This window comes from Nerophis lumbriciformis, linkage group LG35 (assembly GCF_033978685.3).
Source record: "Nerophis lumbriciformis linkage group LG35, RoL_Nlum_v2.1, whole genome shotgun sequence".
NCBI lineage: Eukaryota > Metazoa > Chordata > Actinopteri > Syngnathiformes > Syngnathidae > Nerophis > Nerophis lumbriciformis.
The window spans coordinates 13,107,646-13,127,446 of record NC_084582.2 but is presented as its reverse complement, the minus strand read 5'-3'; the positions used below and the strand labels follow the sequence as shown (position 1 = coordinate 13,127,446).

Sequence of the window (19,801 nt, the reverse complement as noted above, 5' to 3'; positions counted from 1 at the left end):
TATATATATACATGTATATATATATATATATATATACATATATATATATATATATACATACATATATATATATATATATATATATATATCATCATCATCGGCGGTCACTCGTGGTCGAGTATGACTGTCCTCCTTCCTGGTCTTGTGGGTCTTCAGGTGGGCGTGGAGGCCGATTCTGGACCCGATTATTCTGGGGCAATGTGGACAAGGGAATATAGTGGTGGTGGGTTTGGGTTGGGCCTGTTTGGTGGATGCTCTCTCCTTTCTTTGTCTGCGCTTGTCTTGTGCAGCATGGCGGAGGTCGTCATTATATTGCGCGGCACCCTCACAGACAAGGTTTCTCCACATCGTCCTGTCTTTTGCCTTGACTTCCCAAGACTTAAGGTCTATGCGACACTTTGTCAGGTTTGCCTTGATGTTATCCTTAAATCTCTTCTTTTGACCTCCCGGGGCCCGTTTCCCTTCAACAAGCTGGGAATAAAGGACTTGTTTTGGGAGGCGAGAGTCAGGCATGCGGACTACATGGCCAGTCCATCTGGGTTGGTTTTGGGCTATCGTGGCAGTGATGGTGGGCAAGCCAGCCTCCTCCAGGACGCTGGTGTTGGTGCGTCGGTCCTCCCAGCTGATCCTGAGGATTTTTCTGAGACATCTATGATGGTAGGTCTCGAGTGCCTTTAAGTGCCTGCTGTAGGTGGTCCAGGCTTCTGACCCATACAGAAGGGTGGGGAGCACGACTGCTTTGTAGACCAGGATTTTGGTCTTTGCTTGGAGGTCACGGTTCTCGAAGACTCGCTTCCTCAGCCTTGAGAAGGCCCCACTGGCACAGCTGAGGCGGTGGTGAATTTCATCGTCACGACGATATATATATATATACATACATACACACACACATATGTATGTATATGCTATATCGCTGCTGGCATGCTAGCAGCGACCGGGCTAGGTCCTGACCATACGTCCTCTTTTCACCGGACATGTCCTCTTTTGCGGGGCTGTCCGGGCGGTGTTTCTTAAATGCCTCAAATGTCCGGCATTTTGAGTTAGGGTTACGTTTATTTTCAATGTACGTTCAGGGTTAAGAAGGTTAAAAACAAAACAAATTGTGCGCGCAGCAGCATTCGTGAGGGAGGGGCAGAAACAGAGAGAGCGAGAGAGTTGTGATAAACGCGCATGCGTTGTCAGGCTCTGCTTTTTATTGATGGATTTATCAGATTTAATTTTTTATTATCTATAGCAGGGGTGTCAAAAGTGTGCATTTTTGTAACATTTTCCTTGTTTTATTTGGCAAGTTGAAAGAACAAGGCGCCAGTATGCTGTTTTTTTTCCCAAATAAAATACTGGAAAGGATAGAAATGTAGTTTGTCTCTTTTATCCGATTATTAATCGAAGTAATAATCAACAGATTAATCGATTATCAAATTAATCGTTAGTTGCAGCCCTAATATATACACACACACATATATATATATATATTTATATATATATATATATAAATATATATATATATATATATACACACACACACACACACACACACACACACACACACACACACACACACACACACACACACACACACACACACACACACACACACACACACACACATTTTATATATATAAAATGTATATATTATTTCTAAATAAATATATCCATCCATCCATTTTCTACCGCTTGTCCCTCTCGGGGTCGCAGGGGTGCTGGAGCCTATCTCAGTTATTACCGGTAATTTAAAATGAACTTTATCTAACCTGCTTGATGATCATCAGAAAACCCATTTGGTGATCATAACCATTTGCCGTATATTACCTTCAGTTACCCAAGTGACATACCCTGTTGAAACAAAGTCAGATATACAGTTGCTACACTATCCAGCGTAATATTGCATTGCTTAACAGCATTTCAAACAACTACAACATAAGGGAAATATATTATTTTATTGCAATTTGCATCTCACGCAGTGTTTATGTTAGGCTGTAGTCTACTGCATATGTGTACTACTTGGTAATAGTTAGAGTAATTGTTCACCGTCTGGAAATAAATATAGCCTTCATTTAAATCACATTCCCAAGAATTGGTTTAACTACAAGCACGTTCAGAAACTGAGCAGCAGATGGTGCTATTGTTAAAGCAATGCCATAACACACAAGTGTTAAAGGTGACTGTGTACCTTATCATTTTGTTAAGTTTATTTATGTATGTCCTATTACTGTGTCTTAGTTGTACTGTGGTTTCAAACTTGGGCTCCCAGCTGGTGTGGAGATGCCGCTCTTAAAGAAGTAAATAAAGTCCTCTCACATCATGCTTAAATCTGTGGAGCATAAAAAAAGAAAACTTTAAATATATACACAAGTAGACAATGTTTGTGTGCATGAGGCTTCTCAATTTGGTTACAGCTCTCAGGTGAAGAAAATAATTACATTTCATTGACTGCACCAACCAGACCTTTATCGTGCAAATACAAGTATTTGTATCAACTAGGGCTGTCAAAATGAACACATGAAATTGTGATAAATCACAAAAAGATAATCATGTACACACTTAGATTATTCATGCAATTTATTTTGACGGTACAAGCTCTTTTACCCTTACCGCTATACATTCAGTGATTAAATCAATGCAAACGCCAGACACAAATTGAACTGGTGTGCTCTCTAGCAAATTTCATACCAAAATACAGCCTGAAAAAACGTTAGATAAAACGGTTACCGAGTTTTGTGCAAATAAATGACATGCACTCAAGTAAAATATTCAAAAACGTTCCTGGATGACATTCTGACAATAAAATAGCATGTGTAAATTGCATTAGGCTCGTTTCTTAAGTAAATGTTAATCATGCAGGCGAGTAAACACTTGTGATTAATCCAAATTCCGTAATGTGATTAACATATTTTCCGGACTATAATGCGCACTTAAAATCCTTTTTTTTCCTCAAAACTCGACAATGCGCCTAATAACCCGGTGCGCCTAATTTACGGAATTACTCTGGTTTTGAACATCGACCTCGAAGCAATTTTATTTGGTACATGGTGTAATGATAAGTACGACAAATAGATGGCAGTCAAACATAGAGATAGTGGTAAGAGGTATGATGACAATATCACCCAAGTAAACAACACCAACATTTTATATGTTCCATTGAAAATATAGAACATTAAACACGATCAAAACGTTATAGTACGACTTTGGTAAGCTATGAAGCCGCTCCGCTTGGTGGATTGTCGGCGCATTAAACATACGAGTATTATTATGGTGTGTTTATAAGGTAAGACATATTATCTGGCATTTTGTTTCGCAATATTATGCAAAAGCAACTTTTCTTAGCTTCTGTTTTTTTATTTTGATTGATTGAAACTTTTATTAGTAGATTGCACAGTACAGTACATATTTCGTACAATTGACCACTAAATGGTAAAACCCGAATAAGTTTTTCAACTTGTTTAAGTCGGGGTCCACGTTAATCAATTCATGGTACAAATATATACTATCAGCATAATAGAGTCATCATACAAGTTAATCATCAGAGTATATACATTGAATTATTTACAATCCAGGGGGTGGGATGTGGAGGGGGTTGGGGGGGTTAGGTTAGGTTGCTATCAGCATATTTCAGTCATCATACAAGTTTATCATCTGATAAATGGACATTGTAACAGTGTAGGTCTCACTTCGTAGGATATGTACAGCGAGCAGTGAACATAGTGAGCTTTGAAAGCATAAGAACAAGTATATACATTTGATTATTTACAATCCGGGGAGGTGGGATGTGGTGGGGGAGGGGGTTAGGCTAGGTTTGTAGCTGCCTGGAGGTGTTCTTTTAGTGAGGATTTTAAGGAGGATAGAGATGCACTTTATTTTACACCTGTTGGGAGTGCATTCCATATTGATGTGGCATAGAAGGAGAAGGAGTTAGGAGAATGAGAATGGTACCTGCTGATCTGTATTTGGGATCTTCATAAATCCTGAAAAATTGTGCGGATCCGCCTTTGTAGTCCGTACCGACGACGTAGTCGATAGAGAAAAAGAAGAAGCCTATCATCTTGTTATGGGGCATTCATCCTCCACTGTTGCCATTTTCCAATATAAAGTAGTGTAAAGTTCTTACTTATATCTGTCAGTAAACTCACCATGGAAGCGCTAAAACATACCTGTGTAGTGAGTTTATATTATTCACCCAAGACGGTTTGTCACGGGACACATTTCCGGCCTTGTTGTTTTTCCGGATGAGAAGTAAATGGTAAATGGGTTGTACTTGTATAGCGCTTTTCTACCTTTTTAAGGAACTCAAAGCGCTTTGACACTATTTCCACATTCACCCATTCATACACACATTCACACACTGATGGTGGGAAGATGCTGAGTCTTTATTGATTTAAGTAAAGTCTAAATGTCCTGAAAACAGTTAGCTCCATCTTTTATCATTGTATTTTATATCTTTTTATCATTTTATTTATTTATTTATTTATTATTTAGCTCCATCTTTTGACTAGGGCTGCAACAACTAATCGATTAAATCGATTAAAATCGATTATAAAAATAGTTGGCGATTAATTTAGTCATCGATTCGTTGGATCTATGCTATGCGCATGCGCAGAGGTAATTTTTTTTTAAATTTTTAAATATTTTATTTATTTTTTTATTTTTATAAACCTTTATTTATAAACTGCAACAAACAGCTGAGAAACAATAATCAAAATAAGTATGGTGTCAGTATGCTGTTTTTTTTTCAATAAAATACTGAAAAGGATAGAAATATAGTTTGTCTCTTTTATCCGATTATTAATCGAAGTAATAATCAACAGATTAATCAATTATCAAATGAATCGTTAGTTGCAGCCCTACTTTTGACACTTCTTCCACTCCTGTCCTTGCACAATACACCGCTACAACAAAGATGACGGGGAGAAGACGCTGCCAAAGGTGAGCCACGTAAATAAGACCGCCCACAAAACGGCGCATCCGGAAGCGACTGTCAGAAAGCGGCTTGAAGATGATCTGTAAAACATAATCTATGCAACATATTGACCAAATAACCACCATTACATGTTATGTAGACCACAAGGAAGTGTTTTCAATTTAGAAAAAATAAAATAAAATGACTCCTACAATGCGCCCTATAATTCGGTGCTCTTTTTATGTGAAAAAAGATCAAAAATAGACCATTCATCGGCAGTGCGCCATATAATCCGGTGCGCCCTATGGTTCGGAAAATACGGTAACCTGATTAACAAAATAATCATTTGACAGCTCTAGTATCAACACCAACTATCAAGTATGTAATGTGTGTTTCCATTTTCAAATGTGTGTGTACGTAGTGAGTGAGTTGTCCACATCAAAAAGCTAATGAATATATCCCTAGAGGTATTTTTTTGTCATTCTGGTAACTTGACTCCCTCACAAAAAAACAGCAGCTCAATTTTTGGCACGTATAATTGTTTGTCAACTTTATTACCTTTGCTTTTCATACATCAGTTCCAGGTGAAGCTTGCGGCAACTGATTCGGTGCCTCCTGGACTTTCAGGTGTCCCAGCTTGTCAGGGTGGCCGACAGAAACGATCAGATCACACAGCTTAAGCTGTATTTGCACTGCAGGGGGAGGGGAAAAAAGAAATGCCTGAGTGTCCGCAGATGGCAGCAAACTACCTAAATGTTGCATGTGTAGAGCTGAATGCATGTTATAAAACAATACTGTTGTGATATAAAACACTTATCAGGCATAACCTATGTCATACAAGATTTCTGGAATGTTTTACTTATTTTGAGTGTGATGCAGTGTAGTTAGAGTGTACATCTCTGTAACTTCAATTATAATTTAATAATCGATGAATTAATACCTCTCTCAACGTTAGGAATAGAACAAACATAGGTTTGAGCTTTTCATGTCAAAATACATTTTTACTTCTGGCACTCTTTATTTTTATGGCTCGAACTGTCCCCTTTGGCAGAGAACAAGTCACATCTAGTTTGAGTGATAGCCATTTCAGTAATCCTTCAGTTACTTCTATGCCACTAGCGGGGTACAATCTGACAGGTGTCATGTACAACGATGTAAGCGAGGCGCCACTGACACCTCTGAGTGTGGCTAACTTGCATAGCGGTTGGACTTGCTGTAATCCATGTGCGGCTATCGCATTTCAGATCGAGGGCAAACAGTTACACGTGTGCTTTGCATAGATGGAAATTGATCATCAATGTCACCTTACAACCTATTGATCCTTACTGACATTTTAGAAGTAGAAGAAAAACAAACCACACACATGCTAGTTGATCCATGCAATCAGACAGTAAATCCAGCCCTTTTAGGATGTATTCCAGGTCAACGCAGGTGTTTGAGGAAGATTGCTCCATTTCTCTGCTATCCATCTGGAAAACAACAAAACAATTACCGGTACATAAACAGCAGTGACTCATTCCATGTGAAATTGATTGTTTGATGCAGTGTTTTTCAACTACTGTGCCACGGCACACCAGTGTGCCATGAGATACAGTCTGGTGTGCCGTGGGAGATTATCTACTTTCACCTATTTGGGTTAAAAATATTTTTTGCAAACCAGTAATTATAGTTCACAAATGATGTGTTTTTGTTGAGTGTCGGTGCTGTCTAGAGCTCCGCAGAGTAACCGAGTAATACTCTTCCACATGAGTAGGTGGCAGCCGGTAGCTAATTGCTTTGTGGATGTCGGAAACAGCGGGAGGCAGAGTGCAGGTAAAAAGGTGTCTAATGCTTGAACCAAAAATAAACAATAGGTGAATGCCCCTAAAAAAAGCATTGAAGCTTTGGGAGGGCTATGCAGAACAAAACTAAAACTGAACTGGCTACAAAGTAAACAAAAACAGAATGCTGGACGACAGCAAAGACTTACTGTGGAGCAAAGACATTTACATCCGAACATGACATGTCCCCACTAAGAAGGATAAAAACAACTGAAATATTCTTGATTGCTAAAACAAAGTAAATGCGGGAAATATCGCTCAAAGGAAGACATGAAACCGCTTCAGGAAAATACCAAAAAAAAAAGAAAAAGCCACCAAAATAGGAGCGCAAGACAAGAACTAAAACACTACACACAGGAAAACAGCAAAAAACTCAAAATAAGTCACGGCGTGATGTGACAGGTCGTGACAGTACACCTACTTTGAGACAAGAGCTATATTGATGCATGCTTGGTTATGGTTTAAAGCAGGGGTCCCCACAATTTTTGACTCGGGAGCTGCATTGGGTTAAAAAAATTTGGCCGGGGGCCGGGCTGTATATATTAGGGCTGCAGCTAACGATTATTTTTCTATCGATTAATCTATAGATTATTTGTTCGATTAATCGGTTAATCTATAGATTATTTTTTTCGATTAATCTATAGATTATTTTTCCTTTTACCGATTATTTTTTTAAATATAAAATGAAGAGGAAAAAATAAATGTAGGCCAGTTTTTTCAAAAGGCATGGCTTTTATTTACAAAAAAAAAAAGTATGGCCACTCAGTCAACATTGACAACAACATGACACAATATTCTGTAACAATGTAAACATTTCAAACTTTTAACATTTAACAAAATTAAAAGTAGCTTATTTGCTTTTTAATGTGCAAATATAAAAGTAAACATCCAGTGCAAATCTTAATATTCTGCAATAGTATAAGCATTTCAAAATTAAAAGTATTGCTTATTTTGCTTTAAAATGTGCAAAAATAAAGATAAACATCCAATACAAAAAAGTGCAAAACGGAAATATTCTGTAACAGTGTAAACATTTCAACAAAAGTAAAAGTATTGCTTATTTGCTAAAATGTGCAAAAATAAAGCTAAACATCCAATACAAAAAAGTGTACAGTGTAAACATTTCAACAAAAGTAAAAGTATTGCTTATTTTGCTTAATAACACAACAATGATAGTATGATTAAAGTGAAAGTTAATTGTTCGTTTGTACATAGTATATGTAACTGTTAATGTTGTAAAAGGTATTTGCACAACTAATTAACGTTAGCGTTTGTGACACGTCTTGTGCCGTGGGGTTCTTTCAGGACCGACAGACTGAACGCCAGACGGCTTTGTCAGGTTTACAATCTTTTAATTTTACACAAAGTCTTTTCTCTTCCAACTCTTTTCTCTTTCTTTCCTCGCTTTTCGGCTACTCTTCCTCGCTCGCTCGCTCGTTGTCCCCTGTCTCTGTCTCTCCACGTCAGCTTCACTTTGGCTCCTTCCAGCCTCTCTTCCCTCTCTCTCTGCTGCTCCCATTTTCTTCAGCGAGAGGAGATTGAATGATCGTGCCCAGGTGCGCGATCCGCGCACCTGGGCACGATTGCGGCGTCGCTCCCGGCGCGCCCCGCCTCGCCGCTCGCTCGCCGCCGCCGGCTCTCCACAGCGTTAAAGAGGAGCGCGTCTTTGTAAACAATGAACAGGCACGCCAAACGCGCCTCTCAGAGCGAAACGGTGCTTTAGTTTATGAATTTACAACGCAGATACAAATGACACATTCATGTTTTTGTGTAATGATGACAACGTATACGCACGCGGACGATTGACTAGTTGATGGTGATGGCAAGAACGCTGTCGGGTGTTTTCTTTTCAAATGTTCGTTCATAGCCGTTGTGCTGCTATGATAGGCCATTTCCGCTCGACACAGTGTGCATACAACAACATTATTAGGCCGTTTATTGAAATACTCCCACACTTTTGACGACTTTTGGCGTGCTTTTTTCCCCTCGCTCGCATCGTCTGCTTTGCGCTCCGCCATAACAGTAGTGTGACGTAAATATACGACGCGCCGACGCACAAAAACGGCGTCGACGTATTTACGTAACCGATGACGTCGACTATGTCGACGCGTCGTTTCAGCCTTAGTATATATATATGTATGGATATTTTTTTTCAATTCAACACGATTCTCCATTCAAAAACGATTTTTTCCCGATTCAAAAGGATTCTCTATTCATTCAATACATAGGATTTCAGCAGGATCTACCCCAGTCTGCTGACATGCAAGCAGAGTAGTAGATTTTTGTAAAAAGCTTTTATTAATTGTAAAGGACAATGTTTTATCAACTGATTGCAATAATGTAAATTTGTTTTAACTATTAAATGAACTAAAAATATGACTTATTTTATCTTTGTGGAAATATTGGACACAGTGTGTTGTCAAGCTTATGAGATGCGATGCAAGTGTAAGCCACTGTGACACTATTGTTCTTTCTTTCTTTTTTTTTAATAGATGTCTAATGATAATGTCAATGAAGGATTTTTAATCACTGCTATGTTGAAATTGTTACTAATATTGATACTGTTGTTGATAATATTCATTTTGGGGCAGCACGGTGAAAGAGGGGTTAGTGCGTCTGCCTCACAATATGAAGGTCCTGAGTAGTCATGAGTTCAATCCCGGCCTCGGGATCTTTCTGTGTGGAGTTTGCATGTTCTCCCCGTGACTGCGTGGGTTCCCTCCGGGTACTCCGGCTTCCTCCCACCTCCAAAGACATGCACCTGGGGATAGGTTGATTGGCAACACTAAATTGGCCCTAGTGTGTGAATGTGAGTGTGAATGTTGTCTGTCTATCTGTTTTGGCCCTGCGATGAGGTGGCGACTTGTCCAGGGTGTACCCCGCCTTCCGCCCGATTGTAGCTGAGATAGGCTCCAGCACCCCCCGCGACGCCGAAGGGAATAAGCGGTAGAAAATGGATGGATGGATGGATGGATGGTTTCACTACTTTTGGTTTGTTCTGTGTCGTGTTTGTGTCTCCTCTTAATTGCTCTGTTTATTGCAGTTCTGAGTGTTGCTGGGTCGGGTTTGGTTTTGGAATTGGATTGCATTGTTATGGTATTGCTGTGTATTGTTTTGTTGGATTGATTAATTAAATTTTTTTTTTTTTTAATTAAAAAAATCGATTTTTAAAAATGAGAATCAAGTCTGAATCGCACAACGTGAGAATCGCAATTCGAATTCGAATCGATTTTTTCCCCACACCTCTAATATATATACATTGTCTTTATATTTATATGTATTAATCCGTTTTGTCATTTAACATCAATTAACATTGATGTTCATCAACATTTAACATTTTCACGTTATCGATGGGAAAATTCATTTTTAAACAATATAATTTGCCTGAGCGACTAGGAGACACCGAGAGTAACACGTGGTATAAAATGGATTAGAAAGGAAAGATAAAATAAAAAAATAAAAAAAAGTAAAAAATTAACACTTTTTTTTTTTTAACTTGGGACTTCCCGTGGGCCGGATTTTGGATGCTGGGGAGTCGGATCCGGCCCGCGGGCCATAGTTTGGGGACCTCTGGTTTAAAGTCATAAACAACTTTTTACTGTCAACTGAGTTTCGTTTTTTAATGATTTCTGCTGGTGGTGTGCCTCCGGATTTTTTCAACACAAAAAATGTGACTTGGCTCAAAAAAAGGCTGAAAAATATTGGTTTAATGAATAACAAAAAAATAAGGACTCATTATTTTTCTGAAAAGGTATTTATTTGAACTTTTAGCCGAATTTAACTATTACACTTACAGGCTCACAGTCTACATAAATGCATGAGTATAGAACTACCTCATAATGTACACTTCCAAAATGTATCCCTGGAAAAATATAACAATGTGTAGCTGCGATTATGGAATGAAAAAAAAAATCACGTGGAAGTGTGTGGCTCCAGCTGCGGGTCACCTCTCACAGCGACCGAACATAGGAGGCGAGCCTCCTCCAGTTGCAGCAAGGAGCTCCACAGTGCGGGGTAGGTCCGCAGCGCCGCCATGTCATACGCCATCCATGTCAGCTGCACTGCAGGCGGACAGGACGGCAGCTTAATCGTACGGTACTTTGGAACATACGTCCGTCAATAAATCGCATACCTGATATGCTTTCCATGTCTTCTATCATTCTCTCCAAAAAGTCATTGAGCTCCAGCGAGTCTTCAGTGCTGTACGTCAGCCCAGGAGGTGACGTGGAGTCGGTCATCTGTTCAACAAACCGGCATTTCCATCCTCAACTAAAACTCTTTCAGCCATGTTGGATTATGACGCTCATTTCCCTAGCTCACGTTAGCTTATGATGCTAAGTGCTTGCATCTTCACCAGTTTGCATAAAGTTGTCGTTGTTCATGTCATTTATTACGAGAAACAACCAAATCGGCTACTTGAGTGATTTTAACAAGTGTTTTATGGGTATATAAATATTTACTTACACTAAGAGCTTTTTGGTCCAGTCAGGCAGACGTCCTTCGTGAAGAGAACTTTCTAGTAAAGTGCTAGCATAAACAACAAAGCAATAGCACACCTTTGATTAAAGCTACACTTTTGGGTAATTTGAAAGACCTAATCTTTTTTTAAATTAATCATACATTTTAAAATCCCAATATTACTTTTAAATGTATTATGTGTAAGTTTAAATAATACACTTAAATGGAAGACAAAATGTATAAATAAACAAACCTTCAAGGCAACCCAATAGGCTCCACTCTGTAGCACGGGGGTCCCCAAACTACGGCCCGTGGGCCGAATCCGGCTCGCCAGCGTCCAAAATCGGCCTGCGGGAAGTCCCAAGTTAAAAAAAGAAAATAATAATAATAATAGTTTTTTTAATTTTTATTATTATTATTATTATTTTTTTAAATATCCATCCATCCATCCATCCATCTTCTTCCGCTTATCCGAGGTCGGGTCGCGGGGGCAGCAGCTTAAGCAGGGAAGCCCAGACTTCCCTCTCCCCAGCCACTTCGTCCAGCTCCTCCCGGGGGATCCCGAGGCGTTCCCAGGCCAGCCGGGAGAGATAGTCTTCCCAGCGTGTCCTGGGTCTTCCCCGTGGCCTCCTACCGGTCGGACGTGCCCGAAACACCTTCCTAGGGAGGCGTTCGGGTGGCATCCTGACCAGATGCCCGAACCACCTCATCTGGCTCCTCTCGATGTGGAGGAGCAGCGGCTTTACTTTGAGCTCCCCCCGAATGACAGAGCTTCTCACCCTATCTCTAAGGGAGAGCCCCGCCACTCGGCGGAGGAAACTCATTTCGGCCGCTTGTACCCGTGATCTTGTCCTTTCGGTCATGACCCAAAGCTCATGACCATAGGTGAGGATGGGAACGTAGATCGACCGGTAAATCGAGAGCTTTGCCTTCCGGCTCAGCTCCTTCTTCACCACAACGGATCGATACAGCGTCCGCATTACTGAAGACGCCGCACCGATCCGCCTGTCGATCTCACGATCCACTCTTCCCCCACTCGTGAACAAGACTCCGAGGTACTTGAACTCCTCCACTTGGGGCAAGATCTCCTCCCCAACCCGGAGATGGCACTCCACCCTTTTTCGGGAGAGAACCATGGACTCGGACTTGGAGGTGCTATTTTTTAAATATGTCCTTTCTAATCAATTTTCTACCACTTGTTACTCTCGGTGTCTCCTAGCCACTCAGGCAAATCATATTGTCTAAAAATGCATTTTCTCATCTATAACGAGACATCATTGCGCTCGGAACATATATGTATGTATATATTAGGGGTGTGGGAAAAAATCGATTCGAATTCGAATCTCGATTCTCATTTTTAAAAAACGATTTTTTAAATTTATTTATTAATTTTTAATTTTTACTTTTTTTTTAATCAATTCAACAAAACAATACACAGCAATACCATAACAATGCAATCCAATTCCAAAACCAGCAACACTCAGAACTGCAATAAACAGAGCAATTGAGAGGAGACACAAACACGACACAGAACAAACCAAAAGTAGTGAAACAAAAATGAATATTATCAACAACAGTATCAATATTAGTTACAATTTCAACATAGCAGTGATTAAAAATCCCTCATTGACATTATCATTTATAAAAATAAAAATAAATGAACAATAGTGTCACAGTGGCTAACACTTGCATCTCATCTCATAAGCTTGACAACACACTGTGTCCAATGTTTTCACTAAGATAAAATAAGTCATATTTTTGGTTCATTTAATAGTTAAAACAAATTGACATTATTGCAACCAGTTTATAAAACATTGTCCTTTACAATTATAAAAGTTTTTTTACAAAAATCTACTACTCTGCTTGCATGTCAGCAGACTGGGCTAGATCCTGCTGAAATCCTATGTATTGAATGAATAGAGAATCCTTTTGAATCGGGAAAAAAAATCGTTTTTGAATCGAGAATCGCGTTGAATTGAAAAAAAAAAAATCGATTTTGAATCGAATCGTGACCCCCAAGAATCGATATTGAATCGAATCGTGGAACACCCAAAGATTCACAGCCCAAATATATATATATATATATATATATATATATATATATATATATATATATATATATATATACATATACATACACACACACTTCCGCCCGAATGCAGCTGAGATAGGCTCCAGCGACCCTGAAAGGGATAAGCGGTAGAAAATGGATGGATGGATACATACATATATATATATATATATATATATATATATATATATACAGCCTGGCCCCCAGCCAAATTTTTTTAACCCAATACGGCCCCCGAGTCAAAAAGTTTGGGGACCCCTGCTGTAGCACTTTGAGATTCCAGAAATATAAAGTGTGTTATAAATAAAATGCAATAATACTAACAAAAATAATAATCATTTTTATTATTACTATTATTCAATACACTTACATTATACTGCTAATACATGATCAATTTTAATTTATAATTATATCAACTCACCCATATTCAAGATATTTAATATTGCAACCAGTGAATTGGACACATTAAAAGAGCAGCTCATGTTACCTTTTCCCAAATTAAATAGTCAAAATATGAAGCACTTTGACATTACTGCAATTTACAAAACTGAGACATTAAAACCTTTTGTATGTCAGATTGTGGAATTAAATTATGGAATTGGTCGAGCAAAGAAGTCAAACAATGTACTACTATGATCCAGTTTAAAGGGGAACTGCACTTTTTTTTTTGCCTATCGTTCACAATCATTATGTAAGACAAGGAGACAGATGTAATTTTTTTGAATGCATTCTAACTCGTATATAAACACAAATAAAAGTCCGCTTACAATCGAGTCAATGGGAGGTTCTTTACTTCGCCCATAAAAACCTCTAAATAACCATCCAAAAACTGTGCCATCTACTTGAATATTAACTACGTATTAGTAATATTGTGCTAAAGCAGACTAAATATTTATAGCAGTGCCGTGATCACAGACCTTGTGTGGTTATGTTGATATCATCGGCTGGTGAGCTGCTTTCTCACCTTGAAGCTTGTGAAAGTTTTTTTTTAGATCATAGTAATGCTTCTCACCTAGGTAGTAGAAGGATAAAGACATACTCCGACAAGGATTATGAGTCATTCTTCATCTAAACGGGACTATATCATAATCCCAACAGTCGGCATTCTAGTGAGAGCACACATTGTACAGTAAGTGATGTTTAATTATGTTTGTTGACTCCAATGAAGTCTGAAGTGAGTAGTAATCAGTGATGTTGTAATACAGTGGTTCTCAAATGGGGGTACGCGTACCTTTGGGGGTATTTGAAGGTATGCCAAGGGGTACGTGAGATTTTTTTTAAATATTCTAAAAAATAGCAACAATTCAAAAATCCTTTATAAGTATAAATAAAAACCTATCTTTTTTTCCAAATAGTTCAAGAAAGACTACTACAAATGAGCAATGTTTTGCACTGTTATACAATTTAATAAATCAGAAACTGATGACATAGTGCTGTATTTTACTTCTTTATCTCTTTTTTTCAACCAGAAATGCTTTACTCTGATTAGGAGGTACTTGAATTAAAAAAAAAATTCACAGGGGGTACATCACTGAAAAAAGGTTGAGAACCACTGTTGTAATAGGTAAAAGTGAACGTGGTGATGCGTTATTTTAATTTGTATTAATTTATTTGACAAGGATAATCAATGTCAATGCACATAAGGCTTCTAGACACAGGCTATTTTGCAATACTCATCCCTGGTTAGGCTTTTAAAGAAAAGTTCAGAAAGGTGAGAAACACATAGAAAAGGATTAAGACAAGTACAAAATAAAAATACATACAAAATAAATGGTTCCAATTGTCCATAGTATATCCAGTCCTAGTGCTCACACGTCTGATTTTCTTTAAACACTTTTTTAGTTTTGTGGAAAAAAGTTTAATGTCGGGCTGTGACTTTTTTGTTAAGTTTTTTAATTAAAATGCAGAAATGTTACATGTTATTATGAATGTGCCTGTTACTACATTACAGCGTGTGTATAAAACTTTGATGGAACTGTTGAATGTTTTAAGGGCTTTATAGGCACAATAGAGCGAATCCCATTGTAAGATGACTTTTGATCGCATTTAATTACTAGTTAGAATGCATCAAGAAAAGAAAAACGTGTGCTTGTGTGACATAAGGAATTTGAATGATAGGCACAATTAAAAAATGTGCAGTTCCCCTTTAAGAAACTTTTCAAACTAAAAGTGTATACATAGTACAAAAGTCAAATTATGATAAACGTCTTGAACTTATTGAAAATATATTATTAATCTTAATAACCGAATAATAACTAATTCAACTATTTTTTTAGGAGAACCGTTGTATTTACAAATCCTTGATGTAAATTGTGTTGCAAATTAAGGACAGAAAGTAAACATATGTGTTAGTAATTCCTATGATGTGGAAACAGGGTAGGATTAAACAAGCTTTGCTTCTTCCTACTCCTTTGTGGGCATGCTGTAAAATAAATGGAAAATATGTGATGTATCATATTAAAACTGTATACATGTTTGAAATAAACCTCAACCAACCAACCAACCAGTTATTCTAAATATGAAGAACTGTGGTGGCTTTGACTGATGATAATAATAGTGATCAAAACACAATATTTTTATGGAATTGGAAAGGCAATCTATGGTTGAGTATTGTTGGATCATCACCCATGTTGTGGTTTATTTGTTTTAAAGTTACATTTAAAAAGTTACATAAAGGAACATCATGTGATTATATTTGCACATTTCAACATATCTGAAAAGGAGTAGGGAGAAACAAATCTTATATTTAATCCTACCCCATCTTCATGTATTTTACTGATAGTTCATTCACAACATAACTTTTAGTTTTTCACTTTAAGTTCAATTCCTGTTTATAGGAAGAAAGGTTTTTTTTTGGGGGGGGGGGGGGGGGGGGGGGCACACATGTAAAAACATATTGGTTAGAGTCAATGAATGTTATGTGTTACTTAATGCACATCATTTATTCAGACAAGGTACAATTACAGAAAAACAAATTATTATATACATATTTTTTTTCCATTCAGCCATAAGGTTTAAATCCATGTTGGCAAGGATACAACTTAATTAATCATGTTTGTACTGAGCAGGCTAAGTCATTTTATTCAGTTTTTTTATTTGCATAGTGATAATAGAAACACATACAACTGAACTCAGTCATACTCTTACAGCTTAAGTTTTAAGACAATGGATTTAAACAAGGTTGAACAAAACCCCTGAGGGAACTGAATAAGCCGAAAAAAAAACAGGCTGCTCACCTAAGGAGACAACCAATCAAACGAGACTGGGGGCGTTTCCGGGAGGCCGATAAAGCAGGTATGACAGGTGACATGTGAACATAAAGCAAGGGCAAAACGGACAAGCAAGGACAGCAGTTTGGATCAGCTTGCTACCTCCAACAGTTTCATAAACTGAACGCTTTCGTCAAGGTAAGAAGAAACACAGCTTGACAATGTCTACATTTGAGACACAGGACCAGTCTCCACCACGTTGTGGCCCTCAATTTCCGAGCCTCGGCCAGGAGCCTCCTGAACTCAGCTTGTACAGTGACTGTTATTACCCTCCGCCATCACTACCAAGTCCTCAGCGTACCACGCCGACATCATACGAGCTGAGCGACTTCAGCACTGCCTCCGCTAACCCTTACCTTTGGTTCAACGGCTCTGGGATCAACACACCATCATACCTGACCACCAACGGGCCACCAGGCAACCCCGGCCCTCCCTTTGTCCCGCAGCACTACGGCATGCAGAGGCCTTACCTCGGTGCTGCAGGTGCTGGAGGCCCAGGAGGGGAGTTGAGCTGGTTTTCCCTGCCTTCACAAGAGGACTTGATGAAGCTGGTCAGACCCCCTTATTCTTACTCCGCTCTCATCGCCATGGCTATCCACGGAGCACCAGACCGCAGGCTGACCCTGAGTCAGATATACCAATACGTCGCAGACAACTTCCCTTTCTACAACAAGAGTAAAGCAGGCTGGCAAAATTCCATCAGACACAACCTGTCACTCAATGACTGCTTCAAAAAAGTACCAAGAGATGAAGACGATCCAGGTAATATTTTGAGATATGCCTTTCCTTTGTTATGCAGCCTATGTCTTATTGAAATATCCTAATGTATCCCTGTGCTTTTACAGGCAAGGGCAACTACTGGACACTCGACCCAAACTGTGAAAAGATGTTTGACAATGGAAACTTCCGTCGCAAAAGGAAGAGAAAGTCAGACTCCCTTTCTGGTGTCGAAGGTGGTTCAGGGGCCACTGAGTCAGGTGAGAGTGACAGGGGAAGTCCCAAACTCTCTGCCACCTCTGCCCTTAACATCTCCCCAACACCGGACAGAATCCCTTCTCCGTCATCGTCTGGTGCTACACCTTGTCTAAGCAGCTTCCTATCCGAGATGTCCGGAGTGACTGCTGGATCTGCCAATGATGTGGGAGGTGATGGCTTGATCCGACCCCTGCAGGTCAACCTCCCCATGGATGGGCCTCACAGGCTTCCACAGCCTGGAAGTTTTAGTAGCTACTCCCCAAACTCAGCTGGCCGAGAATGGCTTCCACAGGTGCAAGCTTCCCCTGTGCTCTCCTCTTCACCCACCCACTCTTCACTGGGGTACTCAAGTCCAATCCTGAGCCAGTACAGTGGGTCCAGCGGACACTTCTACCCCCCGCTGGGCTCAACGGGAATCATCTATCACCGCGAGGGCACTGAGGTTTAACATAAGGGGAGGGACAACTGGTCGTACTTTCTTTTGCAGTAGAGATCCAATGTTGTTTTGAGATGCAAAACAGCCTTAGCATGTTTGCGCTGACTGAGACAGTTGGTCACAAGAGCGTGTGACAGCAGACGAGCACACCTTGATTCCCACAGGAACAGCCGAGTCAGCAGCGGAGGGCTGAAACTGTCTGAGAGTACCAACTCCGATGTCAGCTTTTTATCCCAACCAAACGCTGGTGTCTATCAGAGCTGACTCAATCCTAACTGATCTGATCTGCTGACATCAGTCTGTTCCACACAACTGTCTGTGATTCTTTGATGGTTATCACACAAACACAACGTAGGCAGCACATTTAGAGGGGTGCTTCATTACACATTTGTCTACATCTTGTGTTGCTTCTGCTTTTATAAAAACATGTTTTTCTGTAAGAATCTTATGAAGTTACAAGAGTCTTGTTGAATGTGTCTTGCAATGTTAATCATTTATGTTACTGGTCTGTTTGTACACCTGTTAATATTCATAATGTAAGGTAATGCCATGTTGTGTTTTTGATATTAATAAAATGCTTTGGACTTTGACAGTTGCATTTTTCTTTATCAACATGTGAACTTTTTTTGCTTTGTTCAAAAAAAAAAAAAAAATTGAGAACCTAAAGTAGAACTGAAGACAAGAACAGAATGACAAAAAACAGCCCTGCCAGGGAAAGAGATGACCAGTATAGAGTAAAAGCAGCATGTAAGTGAAACCTGATCCTTGTGTGATGGATTGTTTAACTGATTCTTCTCAATGATAAAAATTCAAATTCCCATGCTAGCCCTCCACCCCTTAACAACTAAACACCGTCATCGTGCTTCTGCATACTGCTGACTGAATGTGGCATTAATGACCTACAGGATCAACTGTGACAACCTTCTCAAGGTTTGCATAAGTGCTGACTAAGCAATCATACATTTTAATGGATAATTAACCATCAAATTGGATTATAAATTAAATCTAAAGAGCATAAAGCAGGGCTAATCAACTAAACTGTTTTGGGAGCCAAATTTCCAGAACGCTAAGGACGGGGAACAGGACTTGTCCCTCCACTGTTATTCTTGTTTTGAGAACCAGCATCCTTTCCAGTGAATATTTGTTTTTGTTTTCTTTTGTCAGAGTACACATTTCAGGAATAAAAGCCCTGATATGCAAAATACAAGTGTCCACTGCAGTGGATGCTGACCTTTATGAGGTATAAATGTCAATGCAAGTATCGGCCAATTTGTTAAATCGGTCCAAGTTCCTCCATACAACAGGAGAGCTCTAGTGTTTTTAGGAATGTGCTGCAAAAATGCCACTCTCCCAAGTTTTTGACCAAACTTTAGCCGAACTGGTATCATTCGGGGGCCGGAATTTGGCCCCTGGCCACTAAGTCTTATATTCCATCCAACCCTCAAACATGTGAAAGCAACAGATTAAAAGTCAAAGACAAAAATGTTTTATTGTCATACTTGTGGCAATCATTAAGACCTTCAATAAACAACAATGACATAAAAAAGGGACAACTGGATAAAAAGGCATATGAAATTGAAATCTGCAAAGTAAATGTCTCAGAAAACAGCTTTGGCAAGTTTGCTTAGCAAAATAACTCACTCTGTGATTTATGGACACATTACCAACACTGATATTACTGTACCATACTTGTTTTTGCACATACATACACATTCAGTAAACTATAATTTGATGGATGTCAGCCTGAGGTCTTTATTTACCCTGAAACACAGGCAGCATGACATTCATTTACACTAAACACAAAAAGAAAGAGAAACACTGAAACAAAGACAGAAAAAAAGAGAGAGAAGTACGTAAAAGAAGGAAAGGTTTAAGTGG

At 39.1% G+C, this 19,801-nt stretch overlaps 2 protein-coding genes across 4 annotated transcripts; one reads left to right on the top strand and one right to left on the bottom strand.

Moving 5' to 3' along the window:
• Nucleotides 1-1,980: 1,980 nt before the first annotated feature.
• On the bottom strand, nucleotides 1,981-11,507 carry syce3 (synaptonemal complex central element protein 3). 2 transcript variants are annotated; one of them, XM_061928086.2, is made up of 7 exons: nucleotides 11,426-11,507; nucleotides 11,179-11,241; nucleotides 10,847-10,952; nucleotides 10,631-10,775; nucleotides 6,258-6,363; nucleotides 5,453-5,586; nucleotides 1,981-2,311 (listed from the first exon to the last, which is right to left on the bottom strand). In XM_061928086.2, exons 3-5 carry the CDS (start codon nucleotides 10,950-10,952, stop codon nucleotides 6,300-6,302), a joined length of 315 nt encoding a protein of 104 aa, XP_061784070.2. In that variant the 5' UTR covers nucleotides 11,179-11,241; nucleotides 11,426-11,507; the 3' UTR covers nucleotides 1,981-2,311; nucleotides 5,453-5,586; nucleotides 6,258-6,299. The 2 variants fall into 2 exon arrangements, with proteins under 2 accessions (XP_061784070.2, XP_072768426.1); XM_072912325.1 differs by having other exon boundaries at nucleotides 10,662-10,775.
• Nucleotides 11,508-16,575: 5,068 nt separating this feature from the next.
• On the top strand, nucleotides 16,576-18,502 carry foxi3b (forkhead box I3b). Of its 2 annotated transcripts, XM_061927865.2 has the most exons (3): nucleotides 16,576-17,274; nucleotides 17,358-17,489; nucleotides 17,560-17,756. In XM_061927865.2, the coding sequence occupies exons 1-3, from the start codon at nucleotides 16,674-16,676 to the stop codon at nucleotides 17,598-17,600; spliced, it is 774 nt and encodes a 257-aa protein (XP_061783849.1). In that variant the 5' UTR covers nucleotides 16,576-16,673; the 3' UTR covers nucleotides 17,601-17,756. The 2 variants fall into 2 exon arrangements, with proteins under 2 accessions (XP_061783849.1, XP_061783848.1); XM_061927864.2 differs by having other exon boundaries at nucleotides 17,358-18,502.
• Nucleotides 18,503-19,801: the final 1,299 nt, after the last annotated feature.